The 22,576-nt window shown below is 41.7% G+C and overlaps 2 protein-coding genes and 1 long non-coding RNA gene across 3 annotated transcripts in view; 2 read left to right on the top strand and 1 right to left on the bottom strand.

Moving 5' to 3' along the window:
* myo15ab (myosin XVAb) overlaps nt 1-13,213 on the top strand; it is a 61,207-nt gene extending 47,994 nt beyond the window's left edge. Inside the window, exons 58-75 of the mRNA XM_037765529.1 lie at nt 638-749; nt 842-916; nt 2,836-3,041; nt 3,136-3,254; nt 4,442-4,511; nt 4,623-4,695; nt 4,895-4,968; nt 5,076-5,158; nt 5,276-5,406; nt 5,495-5,589; nt 7,213-7,290; nt 7,380-7,476; nt 8,821-8,981; nt 9,063-9,196; nt 10,772-10,905; nt 12,140-12,273; nt 12,379-12,519; nt 12,622-13,213. Coding sequence (XP_037621457.1) covers nt 638-749; nt 842-916; nt 2,836-3,041; nt 3,136-3,254; nt 4,442-4,511; nt 4,623-4,695; nt 4,895-4,968; nt 5,076-5,158; nt 5,276-5,406; nt 5,495-5,589; nt 7,213-7,290; nt 7,380-7,476; nt 8,821-8,981; nt 9,063-9,196; nt 10,772-10,905; nt 12,140-12,273; nt 12,379-12,519; nt 12,622-12,723 — 2,019 coding nt within the window. The 3' untranslated portion in view covers nt 12,724-13,213. The remainder of the gene's footprint in view (nt 1-637; nt 750-841; nt 917-2,835; nt 3,042-3,135; nt 3,255-4,441; nt 4,512-4,622; nt 4,696-4,894; nt 4,969-5,075; nt 5,159-5,275; nt 5,407-5,494; nt 5,590-7,212; nt 7,291-7,379; nt 7,477-8,820; nt 8,982-9,062; nt 9,197-10,771; nt 10,906-12,139; nt 12,274-12,378; nt 12,520-12,621) is intronic.
* LOC119485775 lies at nt 10,808-12,248 on the bottom strand. The gene is made up of 3 exons (XR_005206368.1): nt 12,108-12,248; nt 11,632-11,727; nt 10,808-10,937 (listed from the first exon to the last, which is right to left on the bottom strand). It is a non-coding gene; the product is annotated as an uncharacterized LOC119485775 (long non-coding RNA).
* Nucleotides 13,214-16,263: 3,050 nt separating the features above from the next.
* On the top strand, nt 16,264-22,304 carry alkbh5 (alkB homolog 5, RNA demethylase). The gene is made up of 4 exons (XM_037764599.1): nt 16,264-18,119; nt 18,216-18,296; nt 18,390-18,512; nt 20,883-22,304. Exons 1-4 carry the CDS (start codon nt 17,395-17,397, stop codon nt 21,040-21,042), a joined length of 1,089 nt encoding a protein of 362 aa, XP_037620527.1. The 5' UTR covers nt 16,264-17,394; the 3' UTR covers nt 21,043-22,304.
* The last annotated feature ends 272 nt before the right edge of the window (nt 22,305-22,576 follow it).

The raw sequence follows: 22,576 nt of genomic DNA, 5'->3' as shown, positions 1-22,576 counted from the left end.
ATTCCATGGCCGCCCGTATTTATTTGAGCCAGAGTATACAGATATTCAGATTTAACAACGAGACTTCTCCTTGAGCGGGACTTGGACACAATAGCAAACAGACCGGATCAAGAGAAAGGTAAGAAAAACGTTTTATTTCTCTGTAGGGTCCTTTCCATAATGTTGTCAGACACTTATGATAACAATCTGAGCCTGTCAGCGGCAAAAACAAGCACTTTTAGTGGACGTAACGTTACATTGAAGCTGCTCACTTTCCCTCGCCGCTCGTTTCGCTGCTGCCGGTTGCAGTGTTATCCCTCAATACTGGCCCAGTTTAAAATATTGTGGTCCCCTTTAGTAAGTTAGGCACAAAAACATGGGAAAACAGGGCCCAGGTTAAAAGATATCGAAGTTACCCTTTAATGACTTGTAATGGCCATTCATTTTGTTTTAAACTAACACAAACAACTAAAAATGTCAAAATGTTCTGAGGTGTGGCAGTCTCCTCTTTTCTGTGAGTTTTATGGGAGATGTGGAAAAATCAACGACTGAAGCAAAAGTAGATGAGTCAAGTTGGAGTAAACATCAGTCCAAATACTGTGTATGCAAATAACATTACAATAACAGTGTGATCCATTTGTGTCGTTCTTTCTTGCAGGACTCAGATTATGTGATTGCAGAGCGAAACTTTGTGACAGACGATCGCTCGATGCTCAGTTTTCACAAAGGTGACATCATCAGGCTGCAGGTTATGGACGGGCTGGAGAAGGGTGAGACTGTAACACTGTGGTACATGTGAAGAAATCCTGTTATCTAACGAGTGAATCTGTGATCCAATCGTGTGTCTGTGTGTCTCCTCCAGGTTACAGCTACGGCTGTGTGGTGAGGAAGAAGGTGGTGTTTTTGGAGGAGCTGAAAAGAGACACGCAAGACTTTGGTGAGTGTTCGTTAAATTTTAATCTAAAACAAAATCAGATCTATAAACTTCACCCTCTTTGCACGTGGTAACCAGATATTAGCTCCATGGCCCCAACAATAAACAAGGCGACAATTGAAACAGACAGCTTTGAGAGGTTTACTAACCTGGTCTGTGTCTGTGTCCCCTGGAGGAGTGATGGCATCTTAAGCCAAGGAGAAATAGCTGCAGTGATGTTGACAATGCCCGCAGCACTCTTTAAATACAATATTGTATCAGAAAATGATTTTTCAGATGGAAGAAGGCGATGCAATTTGAAAAATATTGATTCATTGATTCATTTCTTGAGGGCACAAAAGATGATCACAGATGAGGAGAAGTCACGTCATTCCTTTGCTTAACAGATAGAAAGGATAAACTCAGAGTGTGCTTTCACACACATTTTTAGTAATTTACTGTGATGCATTTGTTTTTTCTTTGGACTCTGACATTTGGACTTCAACACCGTCCTTAAATGAACCTCACATAGAACCTTATGGTCAAATTTTCTGAATTTGAATCAATCCAACACCATACAATCCACAGAGATCTGCTATCATGTTTAATCAGGTAAAAAGGCTGCATTTCTAAAGGTCTGAACTTTAATAATATCAGATATGAATGTGAGATCTGAGCTGAATTACTTATTACATTTTTCCTCAAGTGTTTCTCAGAAAGTCAAGAGGTGTTTGGAGGACAGCTTGTGTTTGTGAATACCTACGTCACATCCTGGGGACAAACAGCTAGTCCCCACTTAAATGTAAATACTGTAGCACTGACTTATTATCACCGTATAAATTTGGCTGACCTGTAGCAAAGAGTTGCTAACTTACACATCCAGCAGATTTGGATCAGCATTTATCATTTGTTCTGAGTCTTGTTTATGGCCACCTGATGGATCCTCCTTTTAGCTCTGTTTTTGTCTCCACCAACTACTGAGGGAAGTATCTGCTAAATGTTCCAACCCTTTTCACCAACTAGTTGCTAACTTTCTCTGTCTGCTGTTTGATGCTGAGCAGGTAGCGTCCAGTGAGTTTATCTGAGTTTTTGGCTGGACTGCAAAAGTCGCAAAAGTCTGTCATTGACTGACTGATTGAGTGATGAAGTTACACGATTGGTCGGCGCAGTGTTGGAGTTTCCTCATTGGCCTCTTTCAAAATGAAAAGGCGGGATAAGTCCTTTATGGAAATGAACCCGTCCGATGCGATGGCCCACGAAACTTGGACCAAGCTGTCAAACTAGGCGATCTAGTTCTAAAATGAAACGAGATTCAGTAGTGGCAGACTATTTCTCGCTTAAAATGTTTTTAGAAGTAGATTTTGGTGGATTGTTTAGATGGAATAACAGAAAGTTTACGAGCAGGCCGCCATGTTGTTTCCTGTTTGAAACGGCAAGCAGAAAACCGGGGACCAATCAGGTGCATTTCACGATAGGAATCGTCACCGCTTGTATGGCCAGTTGAGTGGAACAGCGCGTCCCCTAGTGTCCTCGCCGGACCAGGTGGACATGTACAGCTGGATTTTACATTATAGACATGAACACTGACTATTTGTATAACAATTTAGCCACAAATTCACAGACTGACCATACACGGTTCAGCCATATACTCGTATATAGTGGTTATAAAGGGAATTAATGTCAATACGATGTCCTCACCAGTGGCAGAAGTGTGTAGTATCTATAATTAGACCAAAGGCTGCATTTTGTGCCAGGTTATCAGCGTAGCCGTGGGTGAGAGTTAAGTCTTCTAAATGAGAGAGAAAAGCATGCAGATACAGATCTGACTTGTGTAAATGAAAAGCTGACCTGCTGTTAGAGGAAAGGCAGATAGTGATCAGGACCAGGTGTGTGTGTGTGTTTGAATGATTGGGTGTTGTAATCCTTCTGCTCTTGTGTGTCAGGTTGGAAGTTTGGTGCTGTGTTCGGCCGCTCCGGTGCGTTCCCGGCAGAGTGCGTCCACCCCGTCGCTCCTCCTGACTTCCTGTCGCTGCCGCTGGATCGCAAGGCAGAGCCTCGAGGAGGGGCGGGACAGTTCGCCGTGTCATCGGCTGTCGCTGTTGCCGTGGCGTCCACCATGGCTGCACATGAGATAGATCAAACGATTGAGGTACACAGACACACTCGCTCACATACAGTATGTTTTTTTCTGCCTGTCAAACTGAGTGTCAGGTTGTTTTTCACTGTCAATCGTTGACTTTCAGAGGGTTTCCCTTGACGGATTTGCTGAAGGAGATCTGGATGAGAGGGCCTTGCAGGACAGTAAATATGACATGTTGGAGTTCGCCAAGAAGTTCTTCAGACAGGGAAACAACATGAAGGGGTGAGACAGAAAAAAAAAACATGCACACACACTGAAATCCTCACAAACACTCAGAAAAACACTAACCTCACAACCGTGACCATTTCAAATACAGTGGTGGAAAGTGGCTAAATACATTTACTCGAGTTCTGCACTTAAGTACAATTTTGAGGTATTTGTACTCTACTAGAGTATTGCAATTTTATGATTTTGTCATTTTTGAGTGACATATTGTAGTTTTTGTTCTACTACATTCATTTAACCACCCGATTCGACTGTTATCAGGCCATTAAATAGATCTTATCGGTCGCTATAACCACCTTAGGTATGGGTCATTAGGGGCCTACTACACCTACTACATTGTTAAAGTGAAAGCAAAACTTAAAAGCAACACGTTCTAACATGTTGTAAACCTGAATGAAACGTGTTGAACACAACCAAAAGTGCTGCTTTAGGTTTAGGCAACAAAAACACTTGTTAGGTTCAGGGGTCAACATCATGTTTTGGCTTAAAATAACTACATTTCAAAAGTGAAACTTAACGCTTGTGAACAAAAAGACAACTACACGTTGTTAATTTCATTTGGGAGGCGAACACCGGTCTCCTGGGTGAAAACCCTATGTTTTTTAATTACTATGGTTGCTAAAGGTCGCTGTTATCTTCTTTTATACCTTCTTTCGGTGATCGACCATGTGAATACATGATAAAACCTAATATTTGGTATAGTATGCCCCTATTGACCCACATCTATGAGGCTTATAACCACCAATAACACCTATTTTTTAATGGCCTGATAACAGTCTAAATGGCTGATTTAACAGCAATAATTACTAGTTACCTTTTTAATTTTACATAAAAAACATATCATTGGTTTATAATATATGATATGATATATGAACCCAACAGCATATAAAGTACATAAAATCAGCTCCACCTTAACCAACTACAACATTAAAGTATTTTTACATCAATAATAATGATTGAATAATAAAAAACATTGAAAAAAATTGACAGAAACCAATCTGCATAATGAGTATAAATACATTTTGTCACTAATGCTTCTGCACCTTAATTAAATAGTTTTTGAATGCTTGAGTATTTTGATAGTGCGGTATTGCTGCATACTGTATACAATCAATTATCTGAGTGCTTCTTCCAACAATGTTTAAATCTAAATGCTGCACTTTGTGACTGATTGGTGTGCTCAGAGATTCGCTGAAGAGCAAAAGCAAGAACCGAGACTCCAGAGAGCCCACTGAAATGATCAAGTTCTCCAAGGTGCCTTTCTTATTGCTATAATTTCTTAAAGCATCTCATAATGTATATCTTCTCCAGGTGTTTTTTTTTGTGTGTATTGAGTTGTTCATATTACACTTATCTCCTTTGCAGACTCCTCTGACTGAGTCTCTGATAGAGTTTACGGACCTGGCCATGAACAGAGTGGCAACTGATCTCTTCCTGTGTGAGTCCTCACCTTCTCTCATCTCTCCTCTAATTACATCATCTTATTACACTACTCTTATTACACCTGGGCTCCCGTTCATCCTCTGTTCAAATGAGACAGTCTGATCAGATTTTAAGTTATCAAGTGCTGGATTTCTCTACAAAATATGCTATTCAATACTGTTGACCTGCGTGTGTGTGTGTGTGTGTGTCTGTAGCGGTGATGCGTTTCATGGGGGACTCTCCGTCAAGGGGATCAACAGAACAGGAAGTGGTCAACGCTTTCCTCAAGGTAAATACAGTTTTTTCTTTCTTAGGCTACTATTTTCTCTTTGACAGTTTGCTAATGTGTGTGTGTGTGTGTGTGTGTGTGTGTGTGTGTGTGTGTCCTCCCTACAGCTCATAGGAGAGTTCACCTTGATGAGGGATGAGGCTTACTGCCAACTCCTCAAACAGCTTACGGCTAACACCAGCTCCAAACCGTGAGTCTGCTTTCCCACACACACAACGTACACACAACAAACCGACCCACACTGCGCTCCTCTTTCTTCTTCAAGCCTGTAATCCTCAGCGTGTCTGTGCACTCTTGTGTCGTACAGTGATAGTTGCCAACGAGGCTGGAGGCTGCTGTACATCCTGACCGCTTTCCATCGCTGCTCTGAAGTCCTCAAGCCATTCCTGCTGAAGAGCCTGCAGCAGGCTTCTCGCAGCGCTGGAGCACAATATCAGGGTAAAAAACACACACTATCACCGAGTTTAAAACTGTTGTACACATTACCAACGGCAGTAGCATGTAATGTTTTCCTTCAATGTGTTAGGCATCGCTAAAGCATGTGAGCAGAACCTGAAGAAGACGTTACAGTATGGCGGCCGCGTTGTTCCACCCAACAGCATGGAGCTGAAGGCTGTGATGGTCAGTGCCTCATTATTTATCTGCAGTGGTGGAGGAAGTATTCACATCCTTTACTTAACGGATAACTTGGGTATTTTTCAACCTGGACCCCAATTTCACATGTTTTTGTGTCTAACTGACTAATGAGGACAGCAATTTTTGAAATTGGTGCAGTATTGAGGAATAACACTGTAGCCGGCAGCCGTTAAACGAGCTACGAGGGCAAGTGAGCGACGTCAATGTAACGTTAAGTTCACTAAATGTGCTTGTTTTAGCCACCGACAGGCTCAGATTGTTATTATAAGTGTCTGACAACATTATGGAGAGGACCCTACAGGGAAATAAAATGCTTTCTTACCTTTCCCTAGATCCGGTCTGTTTGTTATTGTGTCCAAGTCCCACTCAAGGAGAAGTCTCGTTGTGAAATCTGAATATCCGTATACTCTGGCTCAAATAAATACGGACGGCCATTGAATTCAAAGACCTCCTCCACATTGTTGAAATCATCTAAATATCCAGCAATGACATTAAAAATCTTTTAGATAACACTAAGCTACACTTTCTGTACTTCAACACAACAAACTCTGACCGGCTGCCGCTCACCTTTCCACCATGGATGTATTCCACGAGTCACCTCGCCAGATTTCACAACGAGACTTCTCCTTGAACGAGACTCTTTCCATAATGTTTGTCAGACACCTATAATAACAATCAGAACCTGTCATGGCAAAAACAAGCACTTTTAGCGGACGTAAATGACGGTGCCAGCTTGCCCCAATAGCAACATATTGCAGCCTGTGAGCAGCTGCCGTCTGCAGCGCTCTCCCTCAATACTGGACCAACTTGAGGAATTGTTCTCCCTATTAGTCAGTTAGACACAAAACCATGGGAAAATAGGGTCCAGGTGGAAAAATATTGAAGTTACCCTTTAAATTAAAATAGTGTAAAGATACTCCATTAAAGATAGTCACTACTCATTATGAAGAACAGACACATTCACATCTATGTTATTGTATATGTTCCTGTTATTGATATAAGCTGCAAATTAATGTGGTAGTTGGTCAAATTGGAGCAAATTTTGAAGGACATGACTGATGATAAAAAATGTTCTTATTGCAAACAAATTTCATGAAAAGATCAAAATCAAAAGTACTCTCTGTGTATCCACAGTCAGATATAACTTATTCCTCTGTGCCACAGAGCTCCAAAAAACTATTAAAAACACATTAAGGAGCCACACTGTTGCACTGGGTGTCATTTTCCTTCATTACAATAAACATGGGCACTGTAGCCTGAAAATAGCCCCCAACAAATGCACTATTTAAGTCGTTTTTGAAGATTTATTCAGGAGCCCGTGGGCCTTGAGTATCACAGACAGGTTAGAGAATTCAAAATGTGATAAGAGACGATCACTTTGTTGGTTTTGTTCTTTTCATAGGATTCGTTGACAATAAGAGCACAATAGAATATCACCATCCTTATCCTTTAACTATTCTATATACGTTTGTGTAGTTTAATTTCTAACATTGAATCATATTTTATAAACGGATGCTACAGTATATTTTTTATATAAAACCTTAAAGGTCCAGTGTGTAACATTTCAGGGGATCTATACTAAATGAGTGTGTGTTTGTACTTCCCCAGGCGGGACGTAGTTCAAAACGTCAGCTGTTTCTCTTTCCTGGAGGCATTGAACGTCACGTGAAAATCAAAACGTGCTCTGTAAGTGTTGGCAGTTCAGCACCACTGATGTCTTTGAGGAGACGGCTTGGATATACTTGTGTGTATGTTGATATTATCGTGTTTTTCAGGTTGCCCTGGAGGTGATTGAGGAGCTGTGTTATGAGATGGGTTTACACAAACTGGAGGCCATGGAGGAATATGCCATATTTTTAGTCACCAACAGAGGTCTGCTTCTCCCTCTCACACACAAACACACATGAAATGTTGTATTAGTGCACAAAGTCAATCTTGTCGTCACTGTCGGTGAAGCAGATCCACTCACAGATCACATATCAGACTGTTCTCTGGTTTCTAGCTGTGGGAGAAAGTCACTCATGTCCTGTTCGGGCCATCGTGGCAAAATAAGAGATGGCTCGATATCACCTTTTCATTTCCGATACCGATATCACAACACAGAATCTCTGCCAATAACAACCCAATACACGTCTTTCCTCTTTATTATATACCAAGATGTTAAGGTGCCATTCATTTGCATGCTGTGTATCTATATAGATGTTTTTATAAACATAATGTACAAATTGCCAGCGTTAGTGAATAAATACGTAGTTCATAACATGACATAATATAACTTTTTCTAGTTATTTCAAAAGGAACTTGCTTGTGCTTTTTAAATGTTTTCTGATAAAATGAAATTAAGCTTTTGTTATGGTACTTGTTTGCCCGTACAACTTTCTCATATTCCTTTGCACAATGCTCCTGCTGTTTCAATCTTACCCCGGGTTCACATAGGCCGCGAAAACGGTGCGATTTTCGGAGAAACGCGTCCCGCGTCCTTTCAGAACCCATGTAAATCAATTGAGCTGTTCACATAGGACTCGACGCATCACGGAGCTCCACAGCCGGCTCGCAATCTTCAACGATAATTTTGGCGTCTGGTCTATTTTCTCCATGTGCAGTGGGCGAATCTGGCAAGAAAATACGCTGATAATCTACTATAAACAATATAAATTATATATTATATGTGATATGAATGATCTGATTATGATAAGATGATAAAATATGCATCCCACAAACGCCTTTGACTTCCCTCCCCTCTCTTGCTGCTGTTCTCCCAGAGTTTTGATTCCTTCCAGTCCCTCCACCCAATGATATTTCAAAATCCATCCACAATATGTATTAGAAATAGCCTGGTGTCACTGCTGTTTGTGATCATAGATTTTAAATTGCGTACTTATTCCACATATTTGTCAGTCGTGTCTAAACAGAGAACGAGAGAGACGAGCAGGCACACTAAACACGCACAAACAGATTGTTGACCAGCGGGGAGAAATGTGCTTCTGATGTGCACAGCCAGGCTTCGGCTTGCGCCACGATTCATGTAGCGCGGCGCATCGCGGCCTATGTGAACCCGGGGTTATCAAGTTTTCAGTGCTGAAAGCTCCAACGCTTTTTTTTGTTCCTTGAACCACTAACACAGGACTCTTTGCATTGTGTCTAAGTTTATCTTCAGATGAATATGCACATCTCTGTGTAATAAATGACATCACATGTGTATGTGGGTGTGTTCAGGTCAGAATGTGCGTCCTCTGAACAAGCGCGAGTACATCCTGGATGTTGCGACAGAGGCCGAGTTAGTCGACAGCAACTACAGCTTCTGGGTCAGACGAGTCGTCTGGTCTCAACCGCTCAAGTTTGAGAACGAGCTCTGCGTCGCCATGCACTTCAACCAGGTATGACAGGTGGTGTCTAACATACATACAGTACATGTTACCTGCATGTGAGTGTGTAACTGTGTTTGTGTGTATGTTCAGATCCTGCCAGACTACCGTAAAGGCCTGCTAAATGTTCTTCCACACGGAAAAGTGAGCGATCAGCAATTCCACCAGATCTCCAAACTGGCAGCTTTGCAGCACAGAGCCAAAGACATCATCTTCATCCCCACCATGTAAGATAACAATGTTTGACAATACAGACTCTAGTTTCAGTGATCAGGGGATTAAAGAGTCTTATAGATAATCCAAACATATTGTTTTTTGCCTCCGCGCCGGCGACAGCATTATGTTTTTCAGTTGTCCGATCGTCCATCTGTTCCATTTTTGTGAACATGATATCTCAGGAACACCAGGAGCGAATTTCTTCAAATTTGGCACAAACGTCCACCTAGACTCCAGGATGAAGTGATTCGATTTTGGTGGTTAAAAGTCTCCGTCACCATCTTGATTTTTGGCAACCAGAAGTGACCTGAGAGGTTGGAGCTAAGTACAACTGAACGCTGAATAAGACATTTTTAGGCGTCCAAAACTGTTACAATTAACTTCCATGAACTGAAAACACACTGTGAAAGGGTTAAAGCTGTAAGATGAAAACATGGACAGCTCAAAGACCGGACAACGCCGTGGTAGCGACCTGTCAATCACAAGGTAGCCACGCCCTAAAGCATATCCTCCTTTATGGTCTATTTGACTCTAAATGGGACCATAATTTACTAAATGAACATCATGCTGTATTGAAGAAAACTTCAAACTAGTGATTGAGACCATAAACTCATGTTTACAATCAAGTGAGAAGTAGGGTCATTTTCTCATAGACTTCTATACAATCACTTCTTTTTGTAACCAGAGGAGTCGCCCTCTGCTGGCTATTAGAAAGAATGCAAGTTTAAGGCACTTCAGCATTGACTTCACATTTCAGACCCAGAGGTCATCTGCCACCTAATGTCCACCCACTAAAAGTCATCCATTCTCTCAAAGATTTCAATGTACACAGCACAGCCATTTAGGCCATCTTGTTTTTATACAGTCAACACTGCCGCCATGCTTTTAATTTGCTCCAGTAATTATTTCCATTTGGTTTCCCTTTAGCCTCCAGAATCTAATTGCATTTAAAGCAATTATTCTGACTTTTTCTAAGTAGATAATCATACTTTATATCCATTTTTTCAGCATGCATTTGACTTTTAACTCGACCAAAATATAAAAGTGATATTAGCATAAATTTCTCCACAAAGATCCGTTTTACTAGCAGGTTAATTATTTTAGGAAACTCAACCTTAAACTGTGCCTCTGTTTCAGCACATTTATTGGAGACGTACATTAGATTTATGGGCATGTGTTGTTGTTAAATGTTGTATATTTTATTCTATATGTGTAATGGGGACAACATGACAGCACATAGATAGTTACAGTACAGCAGCATTGAAGCTGTACTGGATGTTTTTCTACATTTTCCATTCAGCTCTGATGTTCAACAACCGTACAGGAAGAAACTCATTGTTGAAGAGAGAATGCAGACAATAGTTTTTGTGTTTAAAGTGGGTGACACTTTATTTTTCTCAACTGTAAAAACTTGTGTCCTTTCGTACTGTTGTTATCACTATCTCTCTCCACCCACACACACCTACACACACACACGGAGCCGACAGCAGAGCAGAAACAGCTCGCTGAGTTAAATCATCCTGAGAAATGTTGAGAAGTCACTGAGTGAAGCAGCAGACTCCTGTTTATCTCCTTCTCTCCTCCAGACATGAACTATCAGAGTACATCGCCACGCCTCTATTCAAAAAGCAGCCACCCCAGCAGTGGGTTACCATGGTGACGCAACACATGCAGCAAGTGCAGACCCTGAACCCGCACCAGGCCAGAGCACAGTTTCTGGGTAAGATCTCCTGTTCATGTTAAGAGGAGGCACTGCAGGTAAAAAGAAACTGTGATTTTAGCTACTTTTTCTCTACATGTGTAACAACCAGGGCTGGACTGAGACAAAAGATCGGCCCTGGTATTTTGGCCCAGACCAGCCCCATCACCAGCCATTTGTGCTGTGTGTATCACATTTTGTTGAAGGCTCTGTTCGAGGAGATACCTTCAAATGTGGTTGTTTTGCATACTTGCCAACCTTAAGACCTCAAAAATACGAAGGATTTCAAAACCAAAGCGGGGAGTCTTGGTGTCCTCCCCCAGAAAAAATTTAGTTTCAGAGACTTTGTTTCCTGAATTCTAGTGACTTTAAAACAATAAACCCACGCGGCGCAAATACGCTGGTGCTGCGCCGTTATGTATCACCATTATGAATCTCAAAGAGAACCTGATATGGACAGGGCAGAGGAGAGTACTGACAGCTTGTGAGAAGTTCCGGTACGCATGAAAAAGTCACGGTACGCCAAGGAGTAAAATGAGTAAAATACTGCGTACCGCTACGTACAGGCCAACTTCGAGCACTCCTCATCTCTCACGACATATGTTGAGCCAAGCAGCCCATAACTGCTTACTGCAAACTCTACACTCCTCCCTCATCTTTCTCCCTCTCCTCCTCACTGTGGCCGCCCGGCACAAAGCGATTGGGCCAGCCCTGTGTCAATTAAGGAAAAGAAGCGGGCCGCTTCACCTGTTTTATGGGCCAAAAAAAAGAAGACATGCGTCGGCCCAAAAGGACGTCGGCCCACCGGGAAAATGCCCGGTATGCCAGATGGTCAGTCCAGCCCTGCAGGTGGAAAAAAAAAGTTAATTTCCAACCCTCCACCCCATATGGAGTTTCACGCTGTCTATATAACAGCGCCTGACTTCCGCTTTTGCTCCTGTCATTATTACTACGGTTTTTAGAGGTCGTCGTCTTTTATCCTTCTTTCGCTGATCAACCATGTGAATCAATGATAAAACCTACTAGTGGGTATAGCAGACCCCTTCTGATCCACATCTATGTGGCTTATAACCACTGATAACGCCTATTTAATGACCTAATAACAGTCTAACTGGCTGAATAGAGTGAACTTGGTATGAAAAATATGTGAAGTGCCCCTTTTAAAAAAGTATTTTTTTTGTCCAATTCATGTGATGAATAGAATTGTGACAATCTGCACTCACTCTTGTTAATTTCTGTTTCTCTGTGCGTGCAGGACTGATCAGCGCATTCCCCATGTTCGGCTCCTCGTTCTTCTACATCCACAGCAGCAGCTCCACCACCTACTACGCCCCCTGTATTGTTGCTGTCAATCAACATGGCCTCCACTTCCTGCACAAAAATACACATGTAAGGAAACATATGACTCAACTCACCGTGACCGAAACATGAGCCCAGAAGTAGAGTCACGCTGTAGACAGCTGTATGTTATAATGTTTGGTCTCCGTGGTGCAGGAGCTGATGGCAACGGTCCCCCTGGTGGAGGTGCAGTCCAGCCGCACCCAGAGGCCCACTGCTGGAACGAGTTACCCGTACGTAGACCTCACCCTGGGGGACATGAACACACAACGGGTCACTCAGCTACAGCTGGAGCAGGTATGACGCAAACACAGACAAGGACACTCTTCAGAGGCCACACATGATCATTTTCAGAAGAGCTGCTGTTACTGCGCTCATGTTGACGGTGTTTGTCCGCAGGGCCTGGAGTTGTGTCGAGTCGTTGCCATGCAGGTGGAAAACATGATGTCTGTGCGGGAGAGGAGGCTCATCCTGCCACCCAGCGAAATCACCATGTTATAACAAATGCTTCATTGTACAAACACACTCACATACATGTAGACAAAACCCTTATAACTATCCTACCTCTTCTTGCCTTCAGGTGTTCTAACGTGTACCCTGAAGTCAGTCTCACTTTTACTTGATTATTATTCAGCATTAACTGGACAAAGTGCATCCTGAAGACAGTGAAAAGTCAATAATGTTTCTTTCAGGTTGACACCTTTATAAATGCACTTAGTATCTTAGTTTTAATTGATTAAACATTAAAGATGTTTTAAAATGTACAGAAACTGTTACTGAACAGCGAGGACGCTTCACAGGCTGGTGCCTTGTCATTACAAAGTTTTATAACTGATATGTAACATGTCTTTTAATTTTTTTTATTGATACTGTTTAATGTAAAACTTGATGTCAGTGTAAACAATTGTTGTATTCAACTGATATTAATGCATCCACTTGATTGTTTTGTAAAGAATATTTTATCAAAATAAAATACGCTATTTTAAAGAGAGAGATATGAGTGATTAAAATGATTACACAACAAGTATTTGGAGGTATCAGTATAAAATGGCACAACTGAATGTTTTAATAGGTATCATATAATAAAAATCAACAAAGTTATTTATTTATATTTATTTTATTGAACAGTGTCTCAGGCAGGGCTGCAACTGCACGTAACTACTTTTTCATTATTGATTAATTTTATATTTAACATAATTGCTTAATCTATAATATGCCAAAAATTGTATAAAAACGATTGATTAATCGATTAGTTGGTCAATGGGAAATTAATCTGCACATTTTTTCCTAATAAATTGATTGTTTGAGTTTATTTTTAAGCAAAAATGCCCAAAAATCACTTCAACTTTTTTTTCTGCGTCTTTAATAATATTTCACTAAACATATTTGGGTTTTGGTCGGTTGGTTGGACCATACAAGCAATTTGAATATGTCATTTTGGGTTTTGGTAAATTGTGATGGGCATTTTTTATCATTGATTAATGTGTAGATTATTTCCTTGATAATCAATTTAATTGTTTGATATTTTAATGTCACAAAATAATAATAAGAATAGCAAAAAGGCCTAAAACATAGCCATAACAAGTCCACATAGCCCAAGGCAACGTCTGCTTGTTTGTCTGAAACAGTTGGAAACCCAAAAGTATTCAATTTATAATGATACAAAAAGGAGAAATTATGATAAATTACTTTAAAATGAATAAATTATCAAAATTGTTGCTGATAAATTTGACTAATTGATTAATTGGCAAATCATGTCAGACCAAAATCTAAATATAGGTATGTAGGTAAAGTAACAAATACAATAAGCATAGAAATAATGTAAAAAAAAAAAAAAAATCATATTTCAATTTACAGCTGTTAGGGATAATATGGGTCTGGTGATGGAAACAATAGATAAGACATAAGATTTACAAATCTAAATAAGCTTTCCACTTTCCAAGTAAAAAATGTGCAAAAAAAGATGTGAATTTGGAAGAGACGGTTCAAATTTTGTTAATAGTCTGTTTATTGTCAATACTGTATATACTGCTCCTATTTTTATACTTCCTTCTATTTAAATGGTTCATATTTTGTTACACTTTGTTTAGCTCTTTTTTTACTGTTAGCTGATGCATCTTGTTTTTTGCACTATCCCCTTTGCTGCTGTACACTGTAAATCTCCCCACTGCGGAACTAATAAAGGAATATCTTATCTTATCTTATCTTAAACAGACTATTAAAAAAATTGCACAAGTGCAAAATTATATTGCACAGTGAGAATGAAATGAAATTCCACCTGAAAATATTGCACAGTATGAATTACACCTTAGTAGTAATAATGATAATGATATTGCACAGTCATTATACAGTATAGTGCAGTTATTGTCAGTTTTTGGTGTGTAATAATAAAAAAAGGTAATAATAATAATAATAATAGTAATAATAATAATAATAATAATAATAATAATAATAATAATAATAATGGATATGCATCAATACAATAAATACCAACCTTAAATGAACACTGAACCTAATGGAAGTCAATAAGAGGTTAGTGGGACAAAATTAGCAGTCGCCTTGAGCATGGTGCCCTCGGGGCTCCCAAAAATGGATTGTTATGTGTTTTATGTGTCAGGAGGTCACGTGACAGTCACTCCTCACACTGGCAGCTCATAGTGATGGGAATTTCGGCTCTTTTTAGTGAGCCAGATCATTTGGCTCAGCTCACCAAGAAGAGGCGGCTCTTTCTGTTCCCAAACGACTCTTCATTTTATAATTTCTGCTTTTTATAGTTCAGCCAAATTTAGCATTGTTTTGACCTATGATGAAGTATGTGTGCACATATATCACTTAAATTATTCAATAAAATTATACTAAACCTTATAATTTCCAGAATACTGTAATTTGACATGCTGCTTCGTTTCCGACTGTCACTCATCTTGTCTGCTATTCGCGCACCGCACCGCACCGCACCGCACCGTACTCTTTCTCTTTCTCTTTCTCTCCTCCTCTCCCTCCTGCTCTGTACCTGTAGACCGTCAGCGCACCGCACATGCTTGATGGTATGATCCTTGTCTGTCATCACCTGATTGGTCGCACTGACGTCAATAACACAACATTCAGTCACAGTCAGTGCATGGAGTGCCCGTGGCGCAGAGAAAATTGTCCTATCATTCTGACTTGAATTAATTAAAGGGATTGTTTGTAACTTTCAGAAATGCTTGTTAACAGCAACACCTGTGGCCATTAAGTCAACGAAAGTCAGCGTCGGGCTCGCGCTTGCTTGCTCTAAATAGACATGAACAAGCATCGCTCAAAACAGTGAGGCGACACACGTCAGCTAAAAGCACAATATCACTCTATATTTCACCTGCTTGGCAGTAATGTTAGCTGACCAGACGGAGGTCTTGCCATGAATCAATGCTGATCCATGGTGTTGGCTTTTCCTGCTTCAGCCTCCAGACCGCGGTCGGAGGGAACAGGGAAGACACCGGCATCGGAGACGATAACGTTTCTCGCTGCAGAGCCCCGTCACTTCACAAGACACGGGAAACCTCTGTTGGTCTGGAGGAGCTGCAGCATTTATTTCTGCACAAACGTCCACTGTACATTCACTAGATATTCTCAGAGCTAAACTAACTCTTCTGCAGTGTGTAGTGTGCGCACATGCACGTAAGAGTGGAACGTGATAACGGGCGCGGTGTGTGAGTGAAGATAAGCAGGCAGAGGAGCAGAGACTCCGGCCCTGGAAACCAAAACTACGGTCTCTCCTGTGTCTTCTGGCTGTTGTCAGGGGGCTGGAGCAGGACGAGTTGACACTGTTTAACAGACGGGCTTCACTACATATAACTCTACGGTTTTGGTGCTTCCGTGTAGTTTGTGTTGGAGTCTTGTCTGAACGAGCACGCATGGGAAACCGACCCGGTAGATTTATACGTGTAAAAAGTTACAAACAGTCCCTTTAAAAAAAAAAAAAACGTCTCTCGGACGGGAGCCGGCTCTTATCGGTCACTTAAAAGAGCCGGCTCTTTGAACCAGATCGTTCATAACCAACACATCCCTGGCAGCTCCACCACTGCGCATGCGCAGATCTCTGGCAGGTTACACGAGTTTATTTCCAGCCTTTTTTATTTTTCATGGAGCAGCAGCCTGGTTATAGTTACCGTGCTGTAAACCTGTGAACTGACCCTTACTGCAGATAAAACAACATGCTTTTCCTCCTGGACTCTTGAGAGGAGGAACCGTCTACCGGAGCAACCGGAGGGTTTGGGGAGTGTTAACGGTGACATGTGAGATGTTGCTGCGTGGTTGGTCGGTATTTCCAGGCGGCGACGGACAGACCAAGCCAGGCTAGTGGAAGCTAGCTGCTAGCTGCTAGGCAACGGCTCGGAAGAGCTACCGTTACAGCCTCGTAGTGTGTCGACGGTTTATATCACAGCTGTTTGTTTGTAGGCTTCCCGGTAATACCACCTGCAGATTGTCACAGTTTCACACCTTAGACTGCTGTTCTGGTGCACAGACAGACCGGAGGAGCTACTAGCAGCTAATGCTAGCTAGCTACTAGTGTGAGCTGGACACACCGCTGAGAGTGAGTGAGCGACTTCTCCAATCAAAGACTCCCTTTGACATCTAGCTTCATATACATAACCAGCCTGTTGAAGCAGAGCTGACATGCTGCAGTGCTAACTGTGAGCTAACTACTACACTAGTCGTCTTGTTTTGGTTGTGAGAGGTCCTTAAGCTACCCTCAATCAAAGACTCACTTTGACATCCAGCTTCACATATATAACAAGCCTGTTAAACACAGAGCTGACATCTAGCTTCATATACATAACAAGCCTGTTAAACACAGAGCTGACATCTAGCTTCATATATATAACAAGCCTGTTAAACACAGAGCTGACATCTAGCTTCATATATATAACAAGCCTGTTAAACACAGAGCTGACATCTAGCTTCATATATATAACCAGCTTGTTGAAACACAGAGCTGACATGCAGTAACTGTGAGCTAACTACTACATAAGTCGTCTTGTTTTGGTTGTGAGAGTGAGAGGTCCTTAAGCTACCCTCAATCAAAGACTCCCTTTGACATCTAACTTCATATATATAACCAGCCTGTTGAAACAGAGCTGACATGCAGTAACTGAGAGCTAACTACACTACAGAAGTGCTCTTGTTTTGGTTGACATGGCAGCCAGTGGCTACTCTGACCTGAGGGAGAAGCTGAAGTCCATGACTCCACACAGAGACGAGCTCAAGAATAACAAATACGTGGTGGACGGGACGAGTAACGGGAAAGCACGAAAGCGCAAGATCCGAGAGTCCGACAACGACGAGGATAACAACGATCACAGCGATGACAGCGTGGAGAACCGGGAGCAGGAGGCTAGCCGTGTGAAGAGCAGCATCCTGCAGAAGAACATCTTCACACTAGAGGAGTGCGCTCTCATTGAAGGGAAGATCGACGACGTGGTGGCCAAGGGAGAGGCTGGACTTTACCGGGAGCACACCGTGGACAGGGCGCCCTTACGCAACAAGTACTTCTTCGGAGAGGGCTACACGTATGGATCCCAGCTGGAGAAGCGTGGACCGGGTCAGGAGAGGCTGTACCGGAAAGGAGAGGTGGATGACATCCCCAGCTGGGTGCATGAGTTAGTGATCAAGCGTCTGGTGTCCAGTGGAGTGGTCCCAGAAGGGTTTGTGAACAGTGCAGTCATCAATGATTATCAACCAGGTGGCTGCATTGTGTCACATGTGGATCCTCTGCACATCTTTGCACGCCCCATCGTCTCAGTGTCTTTCTTCAGTGACAGTGCTCTCTGCTTTGGCTGTCGCTTCCAGTTCAAACCCATCCGGGTGTCAGAGCCTGTGTTTGTGCTGCCTGTGAGGAGAGGGAGTGTCACAGTACTCAGGTGTGTGTGTGTGTGTTTGTTGCTGTCATGCATTGGTTGCATTTTTTTGTTTTCTTACAGCATTTCTTACAGCTTCTCTCTCTCTCTCTCTCTCAGTGGCTACGCTGCTGATGACATTACCCACTGCATCCGGCCCCAAGACATCAAGGCGAGGCGTGCAGTTATCATCCTTAGAAAGTGAGTCAACATACGATCACTTTAAAAAAGTAACAATCTTGTGTGAAATCTCACTCTGATCCTCGTACTTGTTCTCCCTCCTCTTTTTGCCAGGACCAGACCAGATGCTCCTCGACTGGACTCCGACAGCCCTTTAAGCGCTTCTCCTGTAGAGAGACCTGCTCCTCTGAAAGCCAAACGCTCTCATCGCAAAGCAGACCCTGATGCTGCTCACAGGTATATACCCCCCACAAACATACTGACACAGAAGAGGTCCTCATGGGTCCAATCGAAACAGACCCATGGAAAACCTGCCACACTTGCATAAACTAATAACTAAAAAGATAGACCTGATCCATAGGGGGCCTTAGAACAGTCAGTGAGTCGGTCAATCTGAAAAACAGGCCCGGTGATAGTTCCACCTGATATTTAGAGACACTTTGCGAACGTCAGAATTAGTTGTTACATTTTTTTATAATATAAAATATGATATCAGCCTTATTAAGCTACAGGGAAAGCAGGAAGTAGAATCATAACACCAACACTGTCAGCAACATGATGCGTGACAAGCCACCGTGGTCGAAAAGAGTAACAATATGTGTAATTTCTTTTCTTGCAATCCACAGTTTACCCACTCTATTTCACCTCAAAAAACATGTTAGTCTCTTGCAATGATTATTGCACATCATATGATTAGGTCCTCTGGGTATTAGCCCTGCACACAAAAAATGGAGCCCCCTCATTCATTTGATTGAGGTCATTTTGTTGACATAGCAGGGATGCCAACTCAGGGCTCCGGCAAAAAATCTCCAGGTTTGTCTGGCAAAAAACGCTGAACCAGGCTCAACTTTTGCAGGAATGCAATGCAGCTTCATCCGGCAAAGCGCTGCGTTGGCCAATCAAATAAGTCCAAGAACATATTCCTGGTAGATTAGTTGTCAACATGGATGCCGTATTTCTGCTGTTTACCCCGAGATCGTTGCGACAAAAGATCAAGCCGTAAAATCTAGAGCATTACAGTCCTTTCTCATTACATCATAATCACTGTGCAGTGTTTTGGCGTCTGATAAGCCTTCAAACTCATGGATCTGTTTCTCCAGTCGTACTTCCTCGATCATATTTTACCCTCTCACCGGGACGTGAAACTAACGCAGGTTAATGTTAATGTAGGACTGCTTTCAGTTGGCTCACTTAGATACATGGACATACTGACCCCAGACACCCAGCAATACAATGAGACCCTGTCTCGACCGAGTTAGACTGAACATAATTTGGACACAGGCCCAAATTGAATCATGGATCAGGTCTTTGTTATTAGGAACCGTGTGGATCCATGATGACCTTCAAAGCCACCTTATCGTTAATCTGTCTCATGTCTGATTAAGTACCCTGCTGACTTTTATGTAAAAGTCAAGACAGCAATCTTACAAGGTCGGACATAGTAACATTTCTGTCACCTTCAACACGACAAGTCTGAAAGGAATGCAGTCAGATTAACGTAAAGGCTGCTAGTATGGTAAAGAATGCACAGAAAGAAATGCACGTCTTGTTCCACCTTCTAAGATTACTTTAATGGAGTTATCCTGGTCATCATATCTTGTGCACAAACTCAGTTTAATAAACTATGAAACACTGTGAAAGAGCCCGTTTTAAGTTGTTGAGGAGATCGATCTTCTCAGAGCAGATCAGTCTATAAAAACTATTTACCGGTGCGGTGCTACCAGGGCAGTGAAGTAAAAAAAAAAAAAAAGTGCAACCACAGTAATAATCAGACCAATATTCTCACCTTGACAAAATCAGCACAGACCAGATCCACTCCTTCCGTTCTTACCTTTCACAATAAAAGCCCTAGACATATATATTGCGTAACTGTTTACCAGAGACAAATTCACTCAGAGCATTTCGCTAAAAAGAAACTGAAATAGCTTTGCAAATCTATTCAAACCATTTATTCAAAAAGTGCTGCAGCTGTCGCATTTCTGCTGGTATGGATAGTTTGGATGCTAAATATTCGCAAGCATTTCATATTTTCGTGTCGTTTATTCGTCACACCCCCGGTGTGTAAAGGCCTTTAAAGTCCTGTCATTCAATGCTTTTGCGCTGTCTGACTTTATATAACAGGCAGCAGAATTTGCTCTCTAATAACATTAAATGATGAGATAATGCGAGTATGTATCAGTGGATTCACTGTGTGAAGCGGGGGCGAGCGTCCCTCACGCCCACAATGGTTATTAATTAAGACTTCAAAGGCAAAATAATTTAAAATCCATGAGCGATGCAGCCTGTGAAAGAACAGACAACGCTCTTCTTTCTCTCTTGCACTCCAGTAAATGTGCTGTCATGTTTGAATGAAGCCATAAGGAACGTTAACTTAACACTCACCTGTGTCTGAAGGACAAAAAGGCATCACTTTAACAGATAGCTGAAGCCAGTAATGTTACGTATTGCATGTCTGAAAAGGGTGTAAGACACATTTGTGCAAAGGAGATAGCTGAGACTGTATCGATGTTCCTTTGTGTTCCTTTTGAGCTGGTGTCATGTAAATTGCTATAGTGTTAAATGGGGATCCAAATCTGACTTGTCATCTCAATGTTTGTCCTCCACCAGGCCGAGGGTGCTAGAGATGGACAAAGAGGAGAACAGACGGCCGTCGCACTCCCGTCACCGCCGTCACAGCATCAGCTCAGAGAACTACTGGAGACGCGGTCAAGACTCCGACAAACACCGGGAGAGTTCAGGACGCAAAGTGAAAATGAGACGCCACTGAGCACAGCTCCGTCACACATGTACACATATAAATATACCCGTTCTTTTATGTATTTCAATATCGTAACATTCTTTGATCAGTCATCATTTACTCGCTCCAGTTTTAGTCTGGCACGAGGAGCACAGTCATCATGTTGTCTGCATTTTGATTTGAGTCTGGATCAGTTTGAGTGCATTATTTGTTTCTGGCAGACGAAGCTGGCGTCTCTGCTACGCAGTAAGTTACTTACTGCAGTTAGGCTCTGTTACCTTTAATTGAACATTTCTTGTTTCTATATCCATAGATACTTCAAAATGGCATGTATTTTTTTGTAACCAAGATGTACAGACCGCAAAAGAAAGATGTATGTATGGACGTGTACAAAAGAAAACCTGAGCTGTAATCTAACTTGTTATAATGTACAATACGTTTGTATAGTCTTCGATTGGGGAAACTTTTATGCAGAAAGAAACATTTGTTTTTTTTGCACCCACGTTTCTGATCCTTACCTTTACTGTGTCATCCCAGATCTTTGTTCACTTCGGCCTCCCGGTCGCAGTTTAAGTTGAAACAACTGGCAGATGTGCAGCCATGCTTTCTGTGTTATGATTTGATTCAGCTGTACGGCTCATTCTGGTGGAGGTCACAACTAAACTGATGTTTTATGGAGTGATGAAATACTCAGGCCTTGTACACTCCTGTTTCAGTTTGAAGTTACCTTATATAGTGACAGAGGCCATGTTATTGCTGTTCTGTATTAAATCTAATTTTTCTTCATTTAAATTGGGTGATATTTGGGTCAGACAGAACAACACCGACCCTATTATGTCTTGTTTAACTTGTGTCTAAACACATGGCTGAGAAGAAACTCAATTTCCAGATGTGTTTGTCCTTGCGATTTGCTGTGTAAACACAGATAAATTTGTTTCTTGCTCCCAGTCAGCCATATTTGGCAGAGGTACTTATTAGCTCATTGCTAGGTTAGTCTGGAATTACACACGAACAAAAATAACCTCACCTCAGATGAGAAATTACTTTCTAAAAAAAGGGCAAGTTGTGTTCATGGTTTTCTGAAGCTCTGCTACAGCTGTGAACTTGAAGATGTTAGGAAAAGTTAAAAGTATGCAATAGGAAAATACTGGAGCACTTCAAACAGAGAATGGGACACTAACTTTGTGGACATGGTGGTGGCACATAAGGTGGCTTCATGGGTTTCACTGGTCACATTTTTTGGGACTGAAACGGTGTTGGCTGACTGAAATAAAGCTGAAATTGTCTCCACAGAGTTGGTCTGCCATTCATTAAAGCAGGGTTGTCCCTCAACCAAGCTCGCTGTTCAAGCACTAAGCAGGGGGGAAGTGTGTCTTTTCCTGCCAGCAGCAGTAATCACTCATGTTATTAATCTGGATTCATATTCAGGTTGACCTATTTGAAATGATCAAGCAAATAACTGGCCACAGTATCAAAGATATGTTTCTCTTATTTTCCCCTCAATTCTCCATAAGAATATAATAGGGAGGCTCCAATCCAATTTTTTCAGACCTGATACCGATAG

This window comes from Sebastes umbrosus, chromosome 3 (genome assembly GCF_015220745.1).
Source record: "Sebastes umbrosus isolate fSebUmb1 chromosome 3, fSebUmb1.pri, whole genome shotgun sequence".
Lineage (NCBI taxonomy): Eukaryota > Metazoa > Chordata > Actinopteri > Perciformes > Sebastidae > Sebastes > Sebastes umbrosus.
The sequence above is the reverse complement of the archived record's forward strand: the minus strand, read 5'-3'. Positions and strand labels throughout refer to the sequence as shown.

What these genes read in the sequence shown, in the direction of transcription:
- alkbh5 (XM_037764599.1), top strand. Translation starts at nt 17,395, where the DNA reads ATGGCAGCCAGTGGCTACTCTGACCTGAGGGAGAAGCTGAAGTCCATG. An exon ending in GGGAGTGTCACAGTACTCAG is followed by an intron (nt 18,120 to 18,215) that starts GTGTGTGTGTGT and finishes TCTCTCTCTCAG; the next exon opens with TGGCTACGCTGCTGATGACA. An exon ending in GACCCTGATGCTGCTCACAG is followed by an intron (nt 18,513 to 20,882) that starts GTATATACCCCC and finishes GTCCTCCACCAG; the next exon opens with GCCGAGGGTGCTAGAGATGG.